The sequence below is a fragment of the Ceratotherium simum genome, chromosome 11, assembly GCF_057802395.1.
Source record: "Ceratotherium simum simum isolate JZ-2026a chromosome 11, ASM5780239v1, whole genome shotgun sequence".
In the NCBI taxonomy this organism is placed as follows: Eukaryota; Metazoa; Chordata; class Mammalia; order Perissodactyla; family Rhinocerotidae; genus Ceratotherium; species Ceratotherium simum.
In genome coordinates this window covers 39,978,886-40,004,186 of record NC_141910.1, presented here as the reverse complement: position 1 = coordinate 40,004,186, position 25,301 = coordinate 39,978,886, and the positions used below count along the sequence as shown (strand labels likewise).

General features: G+C 35.7%; 1 protein-coding gene across 5 annotated transcripts in view; it reads left to right on the top strand.

Annotated features, from left to right (window-relative positions):
* MTA3 (metastasis associated 1 family member 3) overlaps nt 1-25,301 on the top strand; it is a 144,277-nt gene that overhangs the window by 62,641 nt on the left and 56,335 nt on the right. For all 5 annotated transcript variants that reach the window (XM_087436841.1, XM_087436839.1, XM_014792324.2 and 2 more), the window contains exons 5-8: nt 4,224-4,287; nt 7,843-7,960; nt 19,456-19,558; nt 22,400-22,499. In XM_087436841.1, coding sequence (XP_087292967.1) covers nt 4,224-4,287; nt 7,843-7,960; nt 19,456-19,558; nt 22,400-22,499 — 385 coding nt within the window. The remainder of the gene's footprint in view (nt 1-4,223; nt 4,288-7,842; nt 7,961-19,455; nt 19,559-22,399; nt 22,500-25,301) is intronic.

The window sequence follows — 25,301 nt, the reverse complement described above, 5'->3', positions numbered from 1 at the left end:
TTAGGCTGTCTGGACAGCTTTGGTTGTTTATAGCTAGGTGTGGGAGTACTACTGTCATCCAGTGGGTACAGGACAGGGATGCTGCTAAACATCCTAAGTGCACAGGACAGCCCTCACAACAGAGAGTTATCTGGTCCAAAATGTCAGTAGTGGCATGGTTGAGAAAACCTAGGGTAGAGCATTGTAAATAATCCTTATTCCCTTGGTATATATAGTATTCATACAAATTTATATACTTTATCTAATTAGGATCCCCCCCTTTACACTTAAATTTTATTATTTTTTAAAGTCAAATATATGTATATAGCTGTCTAATAATATCCAACGCAGTAGTCATATGCCCAGTTCCCACTCTGCAATCATTTTCAACTTCTCTGACAGTGGTTTCTGAATTTATTCCACTCTTACTGCTATTATTAATTTTTGATTTTAGAAATCTCTCTTTACTTTTTCTTCATTCCCTTTCCTTTGTGTTTCCAATACATCACAACTTTTGTTTAACTTAGTAATCAGTTTTTGTATTTTATGAACATTTAAATATTCTTCACATAATTCTTTCTTGTATAACCTTTTGTTTTCCTTGGAGTTAATAATTGTTTTGCTTTTTCCTTTCTATTAGTCTTCTAAAATGTAAAAAATTTTTAGTCCTTGCTTATCTGAAAATGCTTTTCACACTTGGTTGATGATTTGTTTAGACATATAATTCTCATTTGGAGATCATTTCTCTCAGAATTTTGAATCTTTCCTTTTGTCCTATCTTATAGTGTTGCTGTTGAGAAATGTAATCTTCTGAAAGCATTTTGGATCTTTGAACTTCATTATTTTTTTAATTTGTTTATTGTATTCAATGAGTTAAATGCTATATAAAACTGTCTATTGGCTAGATTTCCAATCACAGAAACTAGCATGGTGTTTTATATGAAACAATGTTCAGAATTCAGTGTTTGTGGCAAATGTAAGACTCATAAGACCAATGAGAAAAATGCTTCTTTAATAAAGAAATAGTGGCATTTATTGAACAAGGGCAGTTTAAAGTCAGACTCTGCATCTGTAGTAGTGGTTTTCCAAGTGCAGTGTACCTAAGGATCACCTGGTGGTGTTTGTTAACCATGTAGATTCCTTGATCCCTCCCCAAGATACTTGGATTCAAATGAGTCTGATGTGGCAGTAAGAAATTTGCATTTTTCTAGGCAGGGATAGTAGTCCTAAACCATTCTACAAGCTTCAGTTGTATCAAACTGAAGAAAAGTCTTCAGGCAGTGGGGAAACAGATGCTAATTTAAACTTCCTTTTCGTTCATTTGTACAAACATTTTCAGATATAAGAAATATACAACCTGTATGCACATTTTCACATATATTTTTTGGCTCTGTGGGATTATACTGGACGTCTTGTTAAGCAAATAGCAGATTCCAGGCTGATCAGCACCTGCCATTATGTGGGACCGTGATATGTCGTCATTATTTATTCATGTTTCTGTCTGTCCCAGCACTCAGCACAGGCTCTGAAACAGTATATTTTTAAAAACTCCTTGAATGATCTGTGGGAAAATATGTTATTTCTATAGAAATTCCATGCTCTTCTGTGGTTCCCTGAAGAAAAGCAGTATGAATGAGTATATGGGCCTGAAGTAATCTTTCTTTGTGTTATGGTCCTCGGTATGTTTTATATTGTTATGTAGAGGTATCATTATTCCTTAAGGATTAAAGTGTTGTGGAAGAGACACAGTTAGGTTCATTGCTTGAGGTTCAGGGTAAATCCATTGGGTTATCTATATTCAGAATTTGATAATAGTTCCTTTAGTTTGCAGTTTGCTTAAAATTTATCATGTTTTTATTTATGAGCCAAGATTTGTTTGGCATAAAGGAAGCAAACACTTGAAATCTCTTTCCAAACTACTTTTATCAACAGCTCTTGGCGTGGTAGTACATGTGTTAATTACATATTCATATTTACTTCATAAAATAATTCTGATTCAACCTCTTAGCTGTTAATATATGTACATGAAAATTTAAGTGTTAGATTTTCATTTTTAATTTGGTAAAAAGTACAATATAGCTACATTAAAAGAAAAATTAAAAACTAAAATCACCTGTTATTCTTTTTTCTTTACATAAAAGCTACAGTCCCCCAAAATTTATATTTTAGATTGGTTGGGGTATCCTTCTATTGATTTTGTAATCATGTTGTGCCTCTAAAACAGTATATCTAATGTTTCCTTATTTCCTGATATAGTTATGAAAATAATGGTTTGACGATTCAGTTTAAATTCTTTTGTCATTTCAGACACTGTGGAGCAGACTTTATGCTATATTGTTTGTATGAATTTTTAGTGTTACCCCTTAAAATTCAAGTGACTATAAAGAAAGTGGTATCTATTAGAGGGGAAGGATGTGGGGGGGAGGACAAAAGGGGTAAAGGGGCACGTATGTGTGGTGATGGATAAAAACTAGACTATTGGGGGTGAGCAAGATGCAGTCTATACGGAAACTGATGTATAATAATGTATACCTCAAATTACACAATGTTATAAACCAATATGACCTCAATAAAATAAATTTTTTTAAAAAGGAAGTGGTATCTATTAGAATAATATTCAGCAGCTTTTGCTTTTCCTCATTAAAAAAAAGAAACCCTGACACTAGAGAACTTTAAAAAAAAGATTTTAGTTCTTCTAGGTGATTAAGTATTAAATGTTAGAAATACTGCTTTGTCAGCTGTTACTGAGGCAAAAAAAAAAGTAGATGAAAACTATTTTTGGAAACCTCGTTTATTACTTAAGCATGCTGCATGTGTGAGCACGTATTCACACGTCACAGAGGTTCTTTTATGGCAGCTGTAGATGAGTCAACAGCAATAGAGCAATTTCCTTGCTCATTATTCTGTCTTTTGTAAGAGCACGTCAGGCAGTTGTTGACCTTGGATGTTGTTATGTGCACTGAAGTAATAAGGTTAATTTTTCTCCTTCAGTAATATGCGTGAATAAAATATATTAGAAAAACAGGAAACCTTTATAACTTTCGGTAACCAAATTAGAGATTTGACAGGATAATATGGAAATACCACATGCTCTCAGAGAAATCTCAGATATTAACCTAAGATAATAATCAGAAAAAGATGTTTTTATGACAGGAATTTTTTTTTAATTTAAAGACTATACAGTTGCAAAATGTTTAGAAAACTGTTATTTTTGATTTAGCATTTACTTTTGCTGTTTTATTTTGCTTTTGTTAATTTTTCCCTTTGAATTGTATTTCACTCTGAAAATCCAACAGTAAGCTCTTCTAGCTTCCTATTTAATATAAATGTGATGTATTTGTTTTCCCTTCTTATTTTCTGGGGAGCAAGTAGTGATTTTTGTTTAGAAAATCAAATGACATTATGGCATTAAAAAAATATTTTGTGAGCCCTGACCAATATCTATAACTTGAATAGTCTATCAGAATTCTCCTGTTAAATTTGTAGCTATACTGAGTTTTTCAAGTTGGGTAGGATAATTTTTTTAAAAAGTGCTTGTAATAAATGTCTCTAGCTGGATAACCTTTATTTTTCTCAGGTCTAGACAAGCCTTTTTTTTCAATAGATATTCATTTCCAAACTCACACTCAGGGTTATGATCAAAGGTAAATGCCATCAGACTTCCAGGTCTGTGAATCTGTAGATCTTTATTTTGCCCCTTGCGCTATAGAAGTTTCTTGTGTTTAAATTTTAACTAGTCTTTAGAGGAATTTCAATAAAGGTAAACTAGTTAATCCTGATATGAATGTGAATTATTTTTAGGTTCTCATATGCAGTGGTTACTTAAAAAATCTGAAGATTATTTTAGGCACCGGTTTGCATGGTGATGTCATTGTCTGAAGATCTATTGTATAAAATTACCTCATATAACTCTCTATATTCAGAAACTGGCTCTTAATCTGAAGGTTTTTTTCCTTGAATAATTAGGAAGTAACCTATAAAGTGTTTTATAAGGATTTACTGCCTAACACAGTTTCTTCCACAGATTAGCCTTTCAATAAATGTCTGCAAAGACAGCTTATTTTTTAGGTTTTGCAACACCTGGATTGTAAAGTGAATCTAAATATATACTTATATATATACATTCCTAACTGCTATCTAGTTTCATAATACCAACTTTACATTTTGAATATTCCTAACTTTGTGTAACTGTGAAGATGAGGTGGCTTTTCTTACGTTTATTTTCTTTTTCCTTCTTTCAACAGGGGAAAGTGCAGTGTTGCCCTTCTGAATGAGACAGAGTCAGTATTGTCATATCTTGATAAAGAGGTAATTCACAATTATACTTGTTTTGTGCTTTTTCCCCTTTATTTCACATGAAGCCCATACCTTTGAATTTATTTCTTCCTGTACCAAATTATTGCACCATGATAGCAGTATTATAGTAAAAATATAATGACTAGAATGCATTTGGGTAACTTTATTTTCCTGGTTAACTGAAATAAGAGTTGGCAAAAACTCCTGTGTCTGTCTGTCTGTCTCTCTTTTTTCAGTTGGTAATGAAAAGCTTTATAAAGTGTAGCATGTGATTTAGTGGGTAGTAGAAGAAATATTTTTTGTTTTATGAACTAAGTGACTTTAGTGTACTTCGTCCTCCTCCTCTTTTTTTTGTTTTTGTTGTTTTTTAAATAAATGGCTTTTCTTTTAGTCTCTTTTACAGATGAGATTTTACCGTTGGTGGTCTGCTTTCTTTCCTGGCATCCTAATAAACTTTGTCAACTAAAAATATTTCTTTCGGTAAACTTCAACAAGAAACATTTTTAACATTTTTTAACAAGTTGAATTAGAGCATGTGCTTCATTGAAGGGAGGAAATTCTTGTAAACAGAATATTCCACGTTATGCACAGTTTTATGTGACTTAGCATTTGTGTTATGGGAAAAATGTTTTACTGTTGATGATGTTTCGGTATTTAACCTTTGTAGTTTCATGGTGTTTTTTTCCTCCCCAAAACTTTTATTTCATGTATGTGTATATTTTTTAAAGAATTAAAGGGACATTCTTCCTTTTAAAAAAAATTTATCATACTCACAAGTGTCCTCGTATCTCAAATAAAGAAAACATAATTGAAAAGATAGATACAAACACGCGGAACTGCTATACATTAGAAAGTCTAATAAAGAAATAAGTGTTTAAGGCTGAAAAAAGGTTAATACTTTTATAACTTACGTTTGTGAAATTTAGAAAAGAAGGTAGTAGGGTTTGTTGTCAGTCTGTCCAACAGAATGATGGATAATAATAAGGGTAATGATAATGCTCAGAAATTAGCATTAGTTCACAGAAGCAGAAATCACAAGAGGAAACACTCAGCGTATTTCAGTGTATCTTATTGGTGTATTTGGCTCTTAAGAGAGGGGAATTTTTTTTAAAAAGTGTTATTTTTTGCCTTCTAATTTGTTGTTAGCAATTTGTATATGCTAAGGACTATAGTAAATGAAAATTTGCAAAGGTCTTTAGGATTTTTTTCCTATCCACTTGATTTTTAGCTACTTAGTGCTCTATCAGTCTTTGGGATAGGAACTGACCTCTGGCACTGTATTTAAGGAAACACTTTTTTTTTTGGCAGAGGAAGCAGTTTAGGAAAAGTAAAACTGCTTACATTATATTATTTAATTTGAAAAACACTTTTTTTGTGACTTAGATTTGCTACTTTCTCTATTAGAAGACCATCCTTGAGAAAATCTGTTTTTTAGTCTTATTAAAATATTGAGGGGCTGGCCCTGTGGCATAGTGGTTGAGTTTGTGCGCTCTGCTGCAGTGGCCCGGCGTTCACAGGTTCTGATCCCGGGGGGCGGACCTCTGCACTGCTTGCTCATCAGGCTATGCTGTGGTGGCGTCCTGTATACAAAATGGAGAAAGATGGGCACAGATGTTAGCTCAGGGCTAATCTTCCTCGGCAAAAAGAGGAAGATTGGCAACGGATGTTACCTCAGGGCCCATCTTCCTCATCAAAAAAAAACTATATTGAGATTGGCATATTTGAAGATGGTAACTCAAAGGGCAACTTTCTAATCACTTTTTACAGTGTTCTTGAAATTGGCTGATTATCTAAACAACTCTTAGAATTCTTTTTTCCTTTTTTCCTGTTTTCACTAAACACATTTTGAATATTTTCCCAAATCAGTACATATAAATCTAAAAAGTCTAAGCAACTTATGTGGCCCTAAATAATAATTTCATTTCATTTTACTGTAAAGTATGTCAAAATCTTGTTTTCATGGAGTACTATGCTAACATATTTTACAGAATAAAAGTGACCTGAAGTATCTCTACTTTTACAGCTGATGGTGAGCCAGTGGCAATAGCTTTAGTTATCTAGTAACATTCTTTGTTGTTCCTGACTTATAAAACAAATAAACAACTCTGATTACGTACTGATTACCCCCCCATTAGCTTATTAAGCAAGTTGGTTTTTATATTCTGCAGATTTCTTCTTTTCCTTAAGTAGCATTTTTTAAAATACATAAATTGTTACATATGTTGGTGTGACTTTTTAACCATTTTACTGTTTAATCCTTTCTCCTAACAGTGACCCGTGATTAAAACAGCACAGAATTTCTCATTGGATGTCTGGTTTTCTCCTTTCCCTTTATCACAGTCTGTAAGACCCTGAAAGGAGAAAGCTTTACAATCTGACAGATTATCTCTTATTTGCAGCTTGCTTAGCTGGGTCGTAGTAAAGTGTCTATGGTAGAATTAGGCCCTTCCAGGATATAATACAGAGAGTTATGCAGTCGATGATCTTCAGAATCATAGCGGGAAGCAGGGACAAGACTTTATGGGTTCAGATGACCTCCAGTGGTTATGCAGAATTCAGCAAAGGCGTGGTGGCCAGGTCATTTTATCCATAGGCTCAGTAACTAGCACCTTTTTGTGTTTTAAGGGACCATGGAAAGTTAGGTGGGTGTGCTGCTGCTGGTGGATGTATAGTTACGTTTATATACCTATCTATATATACGTATGAATGCTTCAGAATTTAAAGGAGAACTGCAGAATTATAATTAATAGATGTTTAAATGTATACAGTGTGACATTTTAATTAGTAAACTGTGTGTAAGCTCAGCTCTTTTATAGTTTATTTAATGTGAGATGTGTGTGCATTTTAATAGTTTGATAAAATGTGGGATAGGGGCTGGCCTGGTGGCATAGTGGTTGGGTTCATGCGCTCTGCTTCAGCAGCCTGGGGTTCGCAAGTTTGAGTCCCAGGCGTGGACCTACGCACTGCTTCTCAGGCCATGCTGTGGCAGCATCCCGTATACGAAATATAAGAAGATGGGCATGGATGTTAGCTCAGGGCTAATCTTCCTCAGCAAAAAGAGGAGGATTGGCAAGGGATGTTGGCTCAGGGCTGATCTTCCTCACCAGAAAAAAAAGGAAAAAAAAATGTGGGATGGACACTCCAGAAGTAAGAGTGCCTGGTGTCTCTGAAGGCCTTCTTACTTTGGTGTGGGCTATAGAAGTTTAAATGATCACTTGATTTCAGGTGTCTTACCTTTGACTTATGGCTTAACTTTGCTAGCTTTTCAAAACCCTGTTTTAGAGCAGTTAAATGGTTTTCTTTTAGACTAAAACAAATCATAACAAAACTTTATAATATACCTTTATTCTAAGCTATTTGTTTTGGATTGATTTAATTTTATATTGTTTTTTACATGATGATAATAACATCCTGTTCTCCTTAAAGATTTATGAATTTATTCACCAAAATGACATTTTATACACTCTAAAGTTTTATGGTTTCATTATTGTGACATTGGATTTATTGCTTTATAAAAAATAGAAAGAATTAAGTGTACCTAGATATTTTCTGTCATTTTTTTTTCAGGATACCTTTTTCTACTCATTGGTCTATGACCCCTCGGTGAAAACACTATTAGCTGACAAAGGTGAAATCAGAGTGGGACCTAGATATCAGGCAGACATTCCAGAAATGCTTTTAGAAGGTATGTTTTTCTTTGGGTCTCAAGTCCTATGAAAACAAATATATCTTAAAACTCAAATATTTTTTTCCTCATATGAGAGAAACAACTTATAGGCTAAAGTTTAAAAGTTATGAGTTCTTCCAATTTTAGAAATACAACAAATAGCAATGGAAAATAATGTATTTGATAAATTACTCATTTTTGGTTTCACGTTTTTATGAGTTTTCTGGCTGTCTTTTTCTTTTAAATACAACTTTAAGAACGTTAGAGTTGTTGAACTTGTATTTTAATGTGACATGCTGATGCTTACAGATCCTGAATGCCCTTAAGTCATCTATCTGAGGTGGCCACGGAATCTACTGAACAGTTACATTTTGGTGGGGATTTTGGCTGATCTGAGTAGTTTATGTACCAGAGAGATTCAGAGCTTTTCATTTTAAAAACATTTACCTAGTGAGATGTGGTTTTTCTTTCTCCTAACTGTACACTCAAAACCTTTATTTTCTGATTTCAAAAGTAGAACATTCTTACCATTAAAAAATAAAACTCGGGGCTGGCCCCGTGGCATAGTGGTTAAAGTTCGGCGTGCTCTGCTTTGGTGGCCCGGGTTTGCGGGTTCGGATCCTGGGTGAGGATGTACACCACTTCTCAGCCATGCTGAGGTGGTGACCCACATACCAAATAGAGGAAGATTGGTACAGATGCTAGCTCAGGGCTAATCTTCCTCAAGCAAAAAAAAAAAAGGAAGATTGGCAACAGGTGTTAGCTCAGGGCAAATCTTCCTCCACTAAACAAAAAATAATAAAATAAAACTCAAAATAAGGAAATGTATAATGTGGGAAATGAATGCTATCCCCTTTCCTTCATTCCAAACCCATATTTAATTGCTGTGATCGTTTAGGGTGTGTCTGTTTTGTTGGCACTTTGGTTTATAATCCATCCAGGAATGGTCCCTGTGCAGTGACAAGTTGCACGTGTTATTCTTCAGCTGCTTCTTTCGGTTAAGTGGATCTTTCAGTTTCAGTGTATCTTGAGCATCTTTCCCTATGAGTAGAATGACTTTCTGTCTTTTTAGTGACTTTATAATTCTTAACGTTTGCATGGATATACCATAATTTCCTTTTTCAGTCTCCTGTTGATAGACTTCTGGGGGGTTACATTTTTTGATATTACAAATGATGCTGCTAGAAAATCTATATGTATATTTATGCTGTGTAAGTATTTTTTGAGCATAACTTCTTGGCTTGGCAGTGAAATGGTGCATATATTTTAGATATTGAAAATGCTCCTTTGCCTTTCAAAAAGGCTCTATTAATTTATGTATGAAAGACCCAGATACCTTCACCAACACTGATTATTAGGGATTTTTTTCCCCTCCCCTCCTTTTTTTTTTTACATTTTGCTATCTCATTGTCTTTTTTTTTTTTTTAAAGTTGAGATTATTCTTGCCTTAGTTATCTTTAGCTCTTTTGTAAATTTCTTGTGCATTTTCTGCTTGGTTATTTATCTTTTTATGTTTTGGCAAGAGTTCTTTGAGCATTAAAAGTAAACAAAGAGTGGAGTGTTTGCCTTTTGTCTACAAATATTGCAGATATCCCCCCCACTTTATTATTTGATTTTTAAAAATTTTAATAATGATTTTTTTCTTTTTCTTTTTTGGCAAGGAAGATTGGCCCTGAGCTAACATCTGTTGCCAATCTTCCTCTTTTTGCTTGAGGAAGATTGTCGCTGAGCTAACATCTGTGCCAGTCTTCCTCCATTTTGTATATGGGACACCACCGCAGCATAGCTTGATGAGCCATATGTAGGTCCATGCCTGGAATCCAAACCCACAAACCCCAGGCCATCAAAGTGGAGCATGCAAACTTAACCACTATGCCACTGGGCTGGCCCCTAATAATGATTTTAAATTTAAATATATTTTATTTATTTTTTGTCATACAGAGGTTTGGAATTTATTAGTCTTTTCCTTTAGGGCCTTTATAATTTGCATTAATCACAGAAAGGCCTCTACTTTCGTTTCTGCCCTCTGATTATTAAAACATATGAATAAGTTCTTTCATAGGTTCTCTTTCTTTACATTGCCTTACTTCGAGAAAATGTATCCAGAAAAGTTAAATTAACAGATACTCAGGGTTGAGTGTGTGAACCATAGTACACATTGGTGTCAGTGGTGGGTGGGTGGGGTGACTATGAATAATGCCAGACTTCTGCATTTTCGTGAACTTAAGGTACCAGGAAAGATCAGTCAGTAATGATTAAGCTTGGAAAACAGAATGCTGTGTCTATACTCAACTGTATTTGGAAGGTTTTTTTTTAATATATTGTGAGTAGTGAATCAGTTTATTATAGGCTGAGAGATTGTATTTATTGGTATTCTGATCTGTGTAAATCAACTTGTTTTCCAGAAATAATTTTGGATGTTTATAGTCCTTAATGTTTGATGTTAGAGTTATATCACTATAGCTAAGTGTTCCCTAAATATTTATTATTTTATTTTAAAAAAACACTTAATTTTTAAATTTTACAAATAGTGCTGCAATGAGTATAATGAATAATTTTGTTCTCTGAATATAACTGGGAAATATGTTCCTAAAAGTGGAATTGCTAAGTCATAAGGGCATGTGTGTTTGAAATTTTATACAGAATGCCAGATTGTCTTCCAGGTAGTCATTTACAGGTGAGTTTTTTCCTTGTTTTAATTAAGGTATAATTTATATGTAGTACATTTCACCCTTTTAGTATACAGTTCTGTGACAAATGTGTATGCTCCCAGTAAGCTAGTTCAAGTCCGTCTGTGCCCAGGCCAAATGCCAGGAGCGTCCCTAGTGCTCATGTGTGCACAGGTACCCAGCATCCTTTTGTTAACTCCTCCCTGAGCTCTGATCTCTCCCTTCTTCGAACTGTACAGACCTGTTGTTCATGTAATCTTTTATGCTGTTTGTATTATTTGACTTCTAAAATTTTGTGCTGCCTGAGCTATTGATTGTGTAGTTCTCCTTTGAGCCTGAGCATAAGCCTAGGAGTATAGAAAGCCTAGAAATTTTTATGTATTGCTCATGGAAAGGTAAATGCTGAACCAAGTAATGAAGTTGGGGTCTTTCAAGTAACAGCGGGCAGAAAAATCAGATCGTGGAATCTCATGAGTTCCCATTTATCTGAAAAACTATTGAAATATAGTGTATGCCCCTGAAAAACAAAGGCCTAGTTCTAGTTAGAATGATGTAATTTGGAAAACATATTTACCTAGCTTAGAATTTTAAAAAATTATTTTAGGAAACAAAATAACACATAAAATGCAATAATTTATTCTACAGTCCTTCTCAAAATGGACTGGAGATTCTTCTAGGTAAAAGGAATGATTCTTAACAGCTTCTGACATTTGGGGAGTTATGCCAGTTATCTGACAAAGGCATTCTTTGTATATAGAAAAATATGACAAAATACTCATTAATATGATAGATCTTATGGTTCATTAACAAGTAATTGCCTTTAGGGTCGGCCCCGTGGCTTGGCGGTTAAGTGCGCGCACTGTGCTGCCGGCGGCCCGGGTTCGGATCCCGGGTGCGCACTGACGCACCGCTCCTCTGGCCATGCTGGGGCCGCGTCCCACATACAGCAACTGGAAGGATGTACAGCTATGACAGACAACTATCTGCTGGGGCTTTGGGGGAAAAATAAATAAATAAAAAATCTTTAAAAAAAAAAAAAAAAAAAACAAGTAATTGCCTTTAACATAGTGTTTCTCCTGGTTGTCCTCTGGGTGAGTGGTTTACAAACTTTATTCAGGCAATAGAACCCTTTCTTTAAATGAAATATTACACAACATGACCTTGAATAAAATAAGAAAAGTCAAATTGTTGTGGGTGAGGTAGAGGTGAAGGCCCCACTGAGTCTCTTGAGGTACCCTAGTGAACCTCAGGATTCAGAGAATTACAAGTTGAAGGCTGCTGTTCAGTATTCCACACCTGTTAGAATTCTGTCTCTTCACTACGCAGTCAAAATCCCCAGATAAACTTCGCACAGTTAGAAGTGCTTATGATGAAGTCCCTTTGTGACATAGTATAACAAAAGGGCTCCACTGTGTTCTCTTTGCTTCTTCCCATTTTTTAAATCTTAAAATGATTTTATTACAAATACAAAGAATTGTGGTAGATAATGCAGTTATACTGGAAACAAAAGGTAATAGTCCCTCAGGTCATCCCTTCTTACCCATCACTAACCAATCTTATTAATTTAACATGTTCTCCCAAACTGTTTGTTACATAAATATTATATAGAGATCCATGAAATTATAATCTGCGCAGTCTTCCACTGTGTGATAGATCCAGGTTTATTTTATCTGTTTCTTATTATATATTTTATGGTAGGCAAGTTTTCCCTTGGTGTTTTTTAAAATTTCTTGGGGGCCAGACCCATGGCTTAGCAGTGAAGTGCACGCGCTCCGCTATTGGTGGCCCGGGTTCGGATCCCGGGCGCGCACTGACGCACCGCTTCTCCAGCCATGCTGAGGCCACGTCCCACGTACAGCAACTAGAAGGATGTGCAACTATGACGTACAACTATCTACTGGGGCTTTGGGGGAAAAAAAAAGGAGGAGGATTGCCAATAGATGTTAGCTCAGAGCTGGTCTTCCTCAGCAAAAAAAGAGGAGGATTAGCACGGATGTTAGCTCAGGGCTGATCTTCCTCACCAAAAAAAAAAAAATTTCTTGGTTGGAGGGGTCTCATCTCATAGATTTTTTTTTTCTTACTGTTGAAGTTTATCATCAATTTGTCAATTTCTTCTCTTCCAGATTTCATTAGGATTCTGATTGAAATTATATTAATATTATATAATACTTTAGGAGGTGATTGTTTTATAATATTGGGTAGTATGTGGGTCTGTAGAAGCAGGGTTCTGTTCTGTTCCACTGGTCTGTTTGTCTCTTCATGCTCTAGTACCTCACTGTTTTAATTATAGATGCTATGTAGTATGTGTTAATATCTGGTGAGGCTAGTTCTCCTCTTGTTTTTCCAAATGAATTTTAGTATCAGCGTGACTAACACCAGAAAAAAAACTCTTCCTTCCTGTTTTTATTGGGGTTGCAGTCAATTTTTAGGTTGACTTAGGGAGAATAGACATTTTGATGATTTTGAAACATCTTAACCAGAAACAAGGGATGTCTTTCCCTTTATTGAAGGCTACTTTTAGGTCTCGTGGGAGTTTTTTTTTTTTAATATAGATTTTATATGTTTCTTGTTAAGTTCATTTTTAAGTTTATAGTTTGTTAGCTTTATTTGTAAGTATTCAGCTTTAACAAAGAGAAATACCATATTTTTCATCCTAAGGAGTCACTGTGGACTCTTATTTCAGGCAAAAGCGTTTATCATATCCAAAATGTTTCTTTTCACTTGTAATCAGGCAACCAATTAGATGCAAGATTTAAAGAACCCCCTTCTTTTTTCTAATTATAGCCATGTGCTGCATAATGATGTTTCAGTCAATGATGGACTCCGTGTACGGCGGTGGTCCCATAAGATTAGTACCATATAGCCTAGGTGTGTAGTAGGCTATACCATCTAGGTTTGTGTAAGTACACTCTAAGATGTTTGCACAACGATGAAACTGCCTAACAACACATTTCTCAGAACATATTCCCATCCTTAAGCAATGCATGACTAATATATTTTCAGGAGAGAGGGTATTGGGTGGCAAATAGGTATACCACCAGTTCAGCCACACTTGAACAACACAGACATTGCCATCACAGAAACTTCCATACATAGCCAGTACCTGTTGGCAGGAAAATTAAATAGTAGAAAACATATTCAAGAACAGATATTTAGGACTTGACTTGCTGCAGTCTGTGCTGACTAACCCTTTTCATACTCTTGGGTGGGTATATTTGGACCAGTGGCCAGATTCCAGTTTGCATTGGCATGGGATGTAGAATTTGAGTTAATATCCTGAGTAGTGGCAGCATCAGCACCATGCCAGAATATATTAGAGGCTTGCTTTCTTTGTGAACGTGTCTTGATGGATTCCAAGACATCATTGTGGCATTTGTCTTGCTAGTGCATAAATATTTTTGTGACTTGAGAATTTTTTAATTCATTTATGGCTACCCGCCATCTAACAAACTCTTGAGATCTAGAAAGATGAGTATGTAGTTTGCAAAAGGAAGGTAAAGGTTTCTTCGAGATTTTAAATCTTTTATTGAGTTTGAATAAACCACCTTGAGAATTTTCCATATTAAAAGATATAACGTGGGAAGTTTTGAACTAATAATTCACTGTCTTATGATAGTGAAATTTTAAGGAGGAAATTGATTTACATACTAAATTAAAATTTGTAACTGTTAAAACGTATTACAAGTAAGATTAAATTATTAAACTAAAATGACTCTGGATTCACAGGTTTGAGTAAAACCTGGCAGTACTATGTTTTAGCTGAGTAACCTTGGGAAAACTGTTTAACCCCTCTAAGTTCCCATTTCTTCCTCTTTAAAAAGGGAATAATAATAATGTGTGTACATATATCATAGTGTTGTGATGATCAAATGAAGTAATTCTTGTAAAGCATTTGTTAGCACGGTGCCGACACTTGTTAGCTATTATAGTTGCTTCTCGCCTGGCTGCCACTGTGTACTGCTGCTAATTCAATAACTCTTGTCAGTGTTTGGAAATTTCAGGAGGTCTCTATCTTTGAGAGTTAAAGAATTAAATTAGTGTAGTCTCTTCTGCCACAATACTTGCTTTTTAAACTTGAATTAGCTCATATGCATTTAGTAAATAGGAAAATGTCAGTATAGTGTGAAGTTGGGTCAATTCATATGAGACTTTTCCCAGCAATCAGGGAAGCAAGCATTCTCACAGATAAAAGAGTTACAGAGAAAAAAGCTAGAAATTCTACAGAAGTGCCTTCCTCTAGTTGCAGATAGTGGCTTCAAAATCTGTGGCACTTTCCACTATGTTAAAACTATATGGGGAAGTTTAGAGTTACAGATTGAAGGGGCTATGAAGGTACTCCCCCCAGTGTTTAAAAAAACCTGCACCCTGGGTTTTATTTTTATTTTTGTTGAAACTGTACACAATGACCTATATCTCAGTGGAGGAAGCATGAGTCCGGGGTTTAAGGAGTTGAAGGATCAACTGACCTTTGTGCTTGGTGCATGTCAGTGGAGATTTAACTGTGCTGGTCTTTTTATTATGATTATTACTTTTTTGGGGGTGCTCTGCATAATCAAGTTCTGTAGGTTTTCAAAGTTTTGACCTAATTTTCCATAAACCCTATTATTTTTAGTGTGTAATTTTGCAGAATATGCTTTTCAACAATGTGGTGGATGTTAACAAACTTAAAAACACCAGCCTGTTAACAATTAAAGTGTAAGTAGGTGTTGACTGCATCTACAGTGCAGTCAACAGCCTGGGGCAGTTTTGTTCCACAGGAGACATTAGACAATGTCTATTGACAATTTCGCATCTCATAATTGGTGGAGGGAGTGGTTGGTGGGGGGTGGGGAGGGAGAGATGCTACTGGCATGTATTGATTAGAGACGAGGGATGCTGCTGAATATCCTTTAATGCACAGGACAGCCCCCTCCACAGCAAAGAGTTATTCAGCCCAAAGTGTCAATAGTGCTGAAGTTGAAAAACTCTGCTGTAAAGGGTTCTTGGGCCATAGTAAGCACTAAATAAATGTTAGCTAATATTTACATAATTATAATAATTCTTAAATTTTCAAATGTAAGTTATTATATGATCTAGTCTATTTTTGCACTTTTGATTGTTTATTTTTGTGCCAGTATAACATTGTTTGATTACTATTGCTGTATATTATAATCCTATCCAGTTTAGTTAATCCTTTCTCTTATTATTATTTTCGTAATAATATTATTTGGTTTGTAGAGATTAATATTTGAATCATTTTATTGGCTTCCAAGATTAAAATTTGTTAAATTTAACCAAAGTTACTTGTACAAAAATTATATCCTTAAGATTTTAAATGTTCTTTACTCTTTATTTATACTCGTCATCTTATCTTAAAATTTTATCATTTCTTTTTATAAACATACTTCTTTTTTTTTTTAAAGATTTTATTTATTTTATTTTTTCCCCCCAAAGCCCCAGTAGATAGTTGTATGTCATAGCTGCACATCCTTCTAGTTGCTGTATGTGGGACTCGGTCTCAGGATGGACGGAGAAGTGGTGCCTCGATGCGCACCCGGGATCCGAACCCGGGCCACCAGCATCGCAGCACGCGCACTTAACCACCAAGCCACAGGGCAGGCCCTATAAACATACTTCTAATTTTATTTCTTAAGTGTTTTATATTTTTGTTGCCACAATGAATGTAAGTTTTTTACATTGTATTTTCTTTGGAATACCATGAGTTTTTTATATTTGTCTTTTGTTGTGCGTTTCTAGTAACTTCTTATTTCTTTGATTCATAACTTAATACAGTAGCCAGAACAGTATTAAACAAAAAATGGTGATAAATGGCATCTTTGTGTGTTTCTGAATTAACTGTAACATAAAAAATACAGTACTCTGATGGTTGGTGCAAAGAAAATTAATTGTATTTAGAAGAAAGAATATTTCCAGTTGTCTAGGAAAGGGCCTATGGGATGACAGCTTCATACAGCATTAGTTCTTCAGAGTCTCTGAACAACATGTACTCTTAGGGGATATACTGAAGAAGTACTTTGTCGTATTTTCTAGATATTTTAAAGTATAGCTGGAGGGTTAAGGCTAACACATTTGAAATCATTGCTGAATCTACATTTCTTCAAAATTATGAAGAAGAACTTTTGAAGCAAAAATAGGATGCTATATACAATCATGCAGTTAGTTGGTAAATACATTTTATAGGAAATCAGACATTGGCCAGATCTTCATGGGCTGGGTTATTTGATGATGTGGGACTTGAGCAGATTGGAATTGTCCAGGTTATCATAAATGGAGGAGGGAAGTGAGATTATTGCAATGACTGGAATGAACATGACCAGAGCATGGGATTAATCTTGGTCCAGTCCCTGGTACTACCACAGTTACCAAGACCATTCCAAAGATTACTGCTAACTTAGCTGAGAATTTAGTTGTGCAGATTCTAAATAAGTTTATTCAAGAACTTCTTAAAAGATTTTCCACTGTGAAGAAGTGATCAAACAGTGATGTAAATGTAGTTACCTGGTGAATCCAAGATGGAGAATTCTCATTTAGTTTAGAGCAGCTGTTTGATATAGAACATTTTATATTTATTCTTTTTGTTTTTGTTGCTTTTTGTTCTCATCCCATGGTATTGTCTATTTTAAGTGTTAGAATAAATGTATCCAGAAGTGTTTTACTATTGTTTGCAGCAAATTTATTTTAGAATTCTTATACTGAATTCTCTTTCTGCTGTTATGTTGCAGAATGTATGGATGAGATTGAAGTGTATCCATTTTACTAGAATTTGAAAAGTATCAGTTTTACCCTTCCATTCTGGAGTATATAACAGAGGGTCTTAATACTGAATAGCATCATCATTTCATCTTATGTTATTTAAATATATAGATTTTAAATGTTGATTTATTTTTACCATTACTGTTTGCTTTTTTACCGTTACTATTTATCTTACTTAAAATGTATTCTTTGAAGATATAGGGAAGTGTAATTGTGTCCTTCTCCTTTCTCAAGTTAATCAGTTTGCAAATTTTTCGAGTTTTAACTGTGAACCTAGTGTTGAACGTCTTGGCTCAGCATGCTGAGAATTGTAAACAAAACAATGAAAAATGAAATCCTTTCAAACGCTTTAGGTCTATTTGGCCCAGTATACGCTCGTCTCTGCTTGTGCTTCTTTATGTTGGGGGTGGCTGGTTACCTGCCTTTGAACAAAGGGCAGAATGAGCAAGCCCCCTACCTAACAGCAGTGGCTGACTTAGGAGACTGCAGGTAGAATGGCTGGTTCTGCCGTTCCCCTTTCTCCATTTGAGCCATTGATACCCGCCTGCTGCTTTTCTAGTATTGAACACTTTTTTGTGTGTGTGTGAGGAAGATCAGCCCTGAGCTAACATCCTATGCCGATCCTCCTCTTTTTTTTTTTTTTTTTTTTGCCGACGAAGATTGGCCCTGAGCAAACATCTGTGCCCATCTTCCTCCACTTTATATGGGACGCCGCCACAGCATTGTGTGACAAGCAATGCATTGGTGCGCGCCCGGGATCCAAACCCAGGATGCCAAAGCAGAGCTTACGCACTTAACTGCTATGCCACTGGGCCGGCCCGAGGGATTGAACTCTTTTAAAAGCCCATACTCTGGGTTTGTCAGTCACTAGGGGATGTGGAGCTTCATAGTATGTCAGTGCAAGGCATTCTGCCTGGTATTATAGATGCAGTGAGCAAAAGCAAAACAAAGCCAAAACTAGTCCTTAGCCTGATAGGAAATCCATAGCTGTAAATCCAAATTCTGATTGACTCCCACATCTGTTTTCCATCCCTGTCCTTTGTCTTGACACTGAGTCTTACCTGATGGTTGTATTTCCTTGTTAGATATTCCTAAAACAAAGCATCCTGAGTTATCACAGTCTTTTCCTCAGCCCTTGCCTCCTGTTTGTTTCCTTCTTTTTGTTAATGCCAACACCATCCATGTAGTTCTCAAGACTTAAAATGTACCCACTATATCCAGTCTATCACTGACATTCCTAAATCTTCTCTCTTTGCTCTCTGTTGTCACTGTCAGTACCATGTCTCTGTCTTCATCAGGTATCTCTGTAGAGCAAATTATATACCATTGCAAAGTGTGAGATGGGAAGTTTGGTTCTGGTCTTGTCACTCCCCTGCTAAAAAGGCAAGGGCTTCTTATTACCTCCAAATAAAATCTATTCAGAAAATCTATGCAGAATCTTCAGTAATATGTTTATAACCCACTTCTCTTAGCTAACTTCCCTCCCTCCCCTTGATGTACTCCTGACAAAATGAGCTACTTTTCTCTCTCTCACATTTTAAAGCCCCATGACTTGGTTCGTGTTCTCATTTCTTACTCTAAGTTGTCCTCCCCTGCCAGTGCATTCATACCGTTCAGTTCTTAGCAGAAATGCTGCCTCCTTCATGACATCGTTCCCTAGCTAGCCTGAAATGATTTCTCTAATCTTCAGAATCTTACAGCCATATCTGTATGTCTCTTATGACATCCATTTCTTGTCATTTGTATCGTAGTTACTTATGTGTAGTTTTATCATAGTTTAAGTGTCTTGTGGCAGGAGTACTTTCTTTTTTGTCTTCATATAGTTAGCATGAGGCTTAGTGCCTCACACATACAAGTACTCAGGAAATACGTGTTAATGACTAGATGAAGATATCGTAAGGTTGGTTTGGTTGTGTTATTACCAGTGCTCACTTTACAGAGTATTCTACGTTGCTGTCTGAAAGAGTGTATCAAAACCATGAACATTGACCTTACATTTTTAATGCTGTGGTGACCACAGTCATCAATCGTTATGTGACAGTGTATGTATGTGCCTTGTAACAACATTCCATTTCCTTTGTTCTCGGACAGGAGAATCAGATGAGAGGGAACAGTCAAAATTGGAAGTTAAAGTTTGGGACCCAAATAGCCCACTTACAGATCGACAGATTGACCAGTTTTTAGTTGTAGCACGGTGAGTATGGCACTGCTGAGTCAAGAAATATCTTTTCTTTTTATAAAAGAATTTGTAGTTATGTGTCTTCCTTTCTTTGTATTCTACTTTCTTTCATTGGTTGTATTTTTCTTTTTCTAGTTATATAAGAAAGCCAAATAGATACCACACCACTTCCTAAATAGTATGGTTTATTATGATTAGTTTTTGTTTTAAAAACGAAAATAGATTTATTAGTTTTTACTGATTAACAAAATAATAAATGCTCCTTGTAAAAATTTAAGCTCTTTAGAAAAGTATAAAGAAGAAGTTCAACACCTGAATCCCAGCTCTTTCATTAAAGCAGTGATGCTTTTACTCTAGTCGGGATTATTCAGGTGTTGTTAACAATGTGCGCCTCGAATTCTTCTTACTGCACCATGCATGCGTAAGGCTGAGGGCTAAGCTTAGGGCTTTCCTTTGAGAGCCCTAAGCCTCCCTTCCTGGCTGGTTTGCTCCCCCCACCCCCCGCCACTCCTTTCCTCTTTTCTTAAGAAAATGAATGGGACAGAAATTTATTTTTATTTTTTTTTACTTATAAAAGTAAATGATGTTCATGGGTGAATTGCTGCAAAGCAGAAAGTAACTGAGATTATCATAGCATTGTAATAGAAAAGTTGGAAAAAACCTAAACGTACATGAGCAAGCAGTTGATGAATTAATTGAGGTATACTCAATAATGGAATATTACTTTACAACAATAAAATGAATGAATTAGAGCTATATGTAGCAAAGAGATAAATCTCAAAAATAATGTTAAGTGAAGATTTAGTATGATCACTTATAAAAAGTTTTACAATGTACAATGTCTTATTTCATTAATGGGCATATATATGAGTTCTGCGAATGTGTATAGGGGGCTCTAACAAAACTTGTAATATTTATTTCCTTAAAAAATGAACCAAACATGGCAAAATATTAGAATCAGGTAGATCTGGACGTGGTTCTTCATCATATTCTCTAATTTTCTGTTGAACGTTTTTCATAATACAAAGGAAAAAAGCGTCTTAGTCCCTCCTTAGACAGCACTGTCTGTCCATAAGGTCAGTGACCGTGGAAATCACATATTGTATTGGTGGCTAGGCCCTCGCTCTCCAGAGCCCACATGCCTGGCCACTAAGTGATGAGGTGAAGAGACTTGATGTACACTGTTGGGAAGGAGCCAGTCAGTGGAATAGACAAGGCTGAAGATGCGGGAGTAGAAATGAATCATTGGTGGAACCACTGGCCTAGAGACTCCAGACAGGTTACCCAGATTTTGGGTTAGTTAGTAGACATTGCAGTTTCAGATTTGATTTCCATTCTGTTTTTCCCTTTTCCTGATTGCCAAGGGCCATGTGTGTCCTTTTTCCTTGAAGCCAGTGTGAGAGGCACCAAGGGGATCTACCTAGTGTCTTTTTCAATATTTGTTTTAAAAAAATCTTTTAAATACAAATTAGGACCACAATTGAATACCGCTATACATCCCACCAGAATGGTTAAAATATAAAAAAAACTGACAGTGCCAAGCATTGGTGAAGAGATGGAGCAGCAGCCAGCATTCTCATATCCTGCTGGTGGGAACATAAGTTGGTACAGCTGCTTTGGAAAACTGTTCGCTGTCATCTAACATACACATACTTTAAGTTTCACTCCTAAATATATGTCCAGTAGAAATGCATGCATACACCTGTGCGCCAGAAGATATGTACACAGATGGCATTAATGGCAGTATTCATAGTAGCCCCAAACTGGAAACAAATACCCATCAACAATAGAGTGGGGGTGGCATCATACAAAGGAATGCTCCATAGCAAGGAAAATGAAAACATAGCTACAGCCAGCAGCATGGGTGAATCCACAAACATAATTTTGAACAAAAGAAGCTGGACATGAAAAGAGTACATAGTGTATGATTGTATTTAAGTTCTCAAATGAGCAAAATTAACCTATAGTGTTAGAATCCAGGATGGTGGTTCTCTCTGGGAAGAAGGAGGGAGCAGTGATTGGGAAGGAGCGTGGGGAGTCATTTGGGGTGCTGTCACGTCCTGTTTCTTGACCTGGATGTTGGCAACATGGGCGCATTTGCATTGTGCTAACTAAATAGCTGTACAGTGTGTTCTTTTCTGCACACGTGTTATACTTTAAAACATTTAAAAATTCTTTTCCTCAGCTAACATGTTTAAAATATAACAAGGAACAAGTCTTATCTTCGTTTCATGCTTTGTCTCTTGAGGTTAGGGTTCTTTGCATACGAGAAGGCCTTCTAAATCATTAATTGAAAATCACTGTTGTGGTAATTGTTTTGTTTTTTTAATGGAAATCTGTTAATATATTGAGTCCTTGTAGGAAGAGGTTGCTACGGTTGATGATATCTCTTTTCAAGGAGCTACAGTTGATGATATCTCTTTTCAAGGAGCTACAGTTGATGATATCTCTTTTCAAGGAAAAGATGTTATTGGGATTTCACAATTTGGACTAAAATAATGGTCAGAACTTGCTTTGCAGTAGTAGTCAAACTCTGCAGCTAGTTTACTTCTCCTTTTTGAGCACAATTTGAATACCCAGTTGTTTACTCCATGGCGTTTCATAATAGATCTTTCCCTTCTTTATGCCACACAAGCTGTTTTTTCTTAATTTAATTATAATAACTCATATATGGTGAATTGGCTTGTCAATTCTTAAATCTTACAGAAAATACTTTTAATTTGATATTTGATCTTCAAATATCCAAGAACTTGTTTGACTTGTACAATTTTTCATTCATTACCCAAATGTGTTTTTTTAAGTATGAGAAAAGAACAGAGCTTTCATTTTTCCTCACTGTTTTTGTGGTTCATTCAGTGCTGTCGGGACATTTGCTCGAGCCCTTGATTGCAGCAGTTCTGTAAGGCAGCCTAGTTTGCACATGAGCGCAGCTGCAGCTTCTCGAGACATCACCCTGGTAAGATGCTTTTTGAAACTCTGGGGTTATTATTTCTTCTGCTACTTGTTTAATTTTAAAGCTAATATAGCAATGTTGAAGATATGAGGGCTTTCTGGCTCTTAGCCCTGCTGACTAGTGTGTTGATTTGGCTTGGCTGGTTGGTTAACTGGGGTGTCTCAATCCTAAGTCACCTTTTGTGTTTGTGAGCTAAGTAGGAATGACTGTTCACGGAGTAGGTACTAAATGGTGAAAAATACTTTGGGGAAAACAGTTCAACATTCTGACTCATCAGTGTTCACTGTATTCCATCTATGTACTTAAATAGTTGTAGATTGTACATAGTACTTTACAATTTTTTTCAGTGAAAGTGACCATCTCTTGAAACCATTGCTATAGATAGGGGTTATTCACTTGTCATGTTGTTATTCAGTATCAATATTTAAAGTTTTTGTGTCTGTTCATTACAAAGAGGTTCTGTTTTCCTACATTATTTCATTATATTATGGTTGCTATCTTCTAAGACTATTTCGTTTTTTCTGTTGGTGATCAAATGAAGCTTTCCTATATTCGGTTTAATTATACCACTAACGCCTGCTGTGCCTGGGCGCTGGGCTTGGCACTTGCTTCTTTCCCTGTACCCTCAGCAAAAAACCTGCAGGTTTTTGTCAGTTGAAGTTACTTACTATATTTGATTGCCACAATCCTTTGAGATAGGCATGGTAGGATGCTAATTTTACAGATGAGAAAACTGAGGTTTAGTGAGGTTAGGTTATTTGACTGATATTCATTACATGTAATAAAAATTTCAATTTTATTTTCTGATGGGATACAGTGATAGGTTTTATTACTTTCTCATTATATTCCAATTTGAAATGTTTTCCACAAAATATTCATTGCGATAATGTAAAAACTCATACTAGAATGCACACCAAATTTGTCTCTTATAATGCTTTCTTGTATTTTTGCACAATTATAGATAATGATGAAAGCATTAATAGTCTATAGCCATTGTAGAACCCCGTTTTTTATCGTTTCTTAAAGACTAGAATGTTGTTTATAGAAGCAAGTTTGTTCTCTCCATTGGTACATTAATGTTTTATATAAAAGTTTAGGGGTTTCAAAATAGGTTTGTATTTTGTTGAGAACTTGTAGAGTACTTTCCTGAAGAAGCAGGAGTACAGATGTCACGTTTGTAAAAACCTTCAAAATCCTGTCAGTAATATTTATGTGAACCAGAACTACATGAAATCTAATGATCCACCTGTATATTTTTTCCTGTTTGAAACATTTTTTCAAGTTCTAAAAGTAATGTGTGCTTATTATGAAAAATAAGTACAGCAGCAGCCAAAAAAAGTTTTGTTCTTACCTAGAGTAGAATTTTCTTACCATTTTGTTATGTTTCCTTTCAGCCACTTTCTTTGCATTATAAACAATAATAGTAGCAAATTACAGAATAGTACAGAGGTCAATGTAATAAAACGCCACATAAAGCCATCTAAAGCAAACGTTAATATTTTAGTTCTTTGTACTGAAAAACTTTTCAACCATTATATTCATGTTGAAGTCTGTAGTCCTATTCCCCATCATCCATCTGTACCTCTGACCCGCATTCCCGCCCCCTCTTGTCACTAGGCAGCTGCTATAGCAAATCTGCAATGTATCTAGTCTGTGTTTTTATAGTTTTACTATGTATTTATGTATCCAAAAACAACGTAAGCATTGTTTTGCATGTGTTTAAATTTACTCTGTAACATTTCGCCATTTGCCTATTATTGAGATCTAGGCATGTTCATAAATACATACCTACTTCACTCATTTTAACTACTTTGGTAGTATTTGTAGCATTGTTTCATAGAATATCTGGAGTGCTTTAAACACCTTTTTCTTTTGCTATTACCAATAATGCATTGAAAATACCAATGCGTGTCCTTTGTGAGCATGTGTGTAAGCTTTCTAGGTAATAACTAGAATTGGAATAGTTATCATAGTGATTCATAAGGCAGTGCTCATTTTGAATTTGACCACATGCAGCCAAATTATTATGCACAGCACGGTAGAAATTTATAATCCCACAAGCAGATAATGAGTATTCTCCTTTCTTCATCCGTTTCCCTACATTGTCTTCCATACTTGATATTTTCAGACTAAAAGTTTTACTAAGCTGATGCTGTCTCATTTTAATTTGTTTTTCCTTGATTACTTAATGAGGCATGGTTTCATATGTTTATTGGCTCTTCAGGTTTTTCCTTCTTTGTACTTTAGATTCTATTTTTTCTAATAGTTTTAAAGCTTTATTCATATTTAAGACTAAGTATATCTGAAATTTATTTTTAAGAATGGAGTGAGGTAGGGGCCGGGCCGGTGGCGCAAGCGGTTGGGTGCGCGTGCTCCGCTGCAGCGGCCCGGGGTTCGCTGGTTCGGATCCCGGGCGCGCACCGACGCACTGCTTGGCAAGCCATGCTGTGGCGGCGTCCCATATAAAGTGGAGGAAGATGGGCACAGATGTTAGCCCAGGGCTGTCTTCCTCAGCAAAAAAAGAGGAGGATTGGCGGATGTTAGCACAGGGCTGATCTGCTTACCAAAAAAAAAAAAAAAAAAAGAATGGAGTGAGGTAGGGGCCTAATTTTGTTTTTCTCCATATGGAAAATAAAGCATCCCAACACCTTTTATGCAATCTGTTGTTTCCTCATGATTTTGTAATGCCCCCTCTATCTTATTTCTGTATTTTATTTCAAGGTCCTCTATATGCTTCGGTCTGCTTCTGGATTCTTAATCTGTTCTCTTCTGTTTTGTTGATCTCTTTGTCTCTGTGCAAGCACC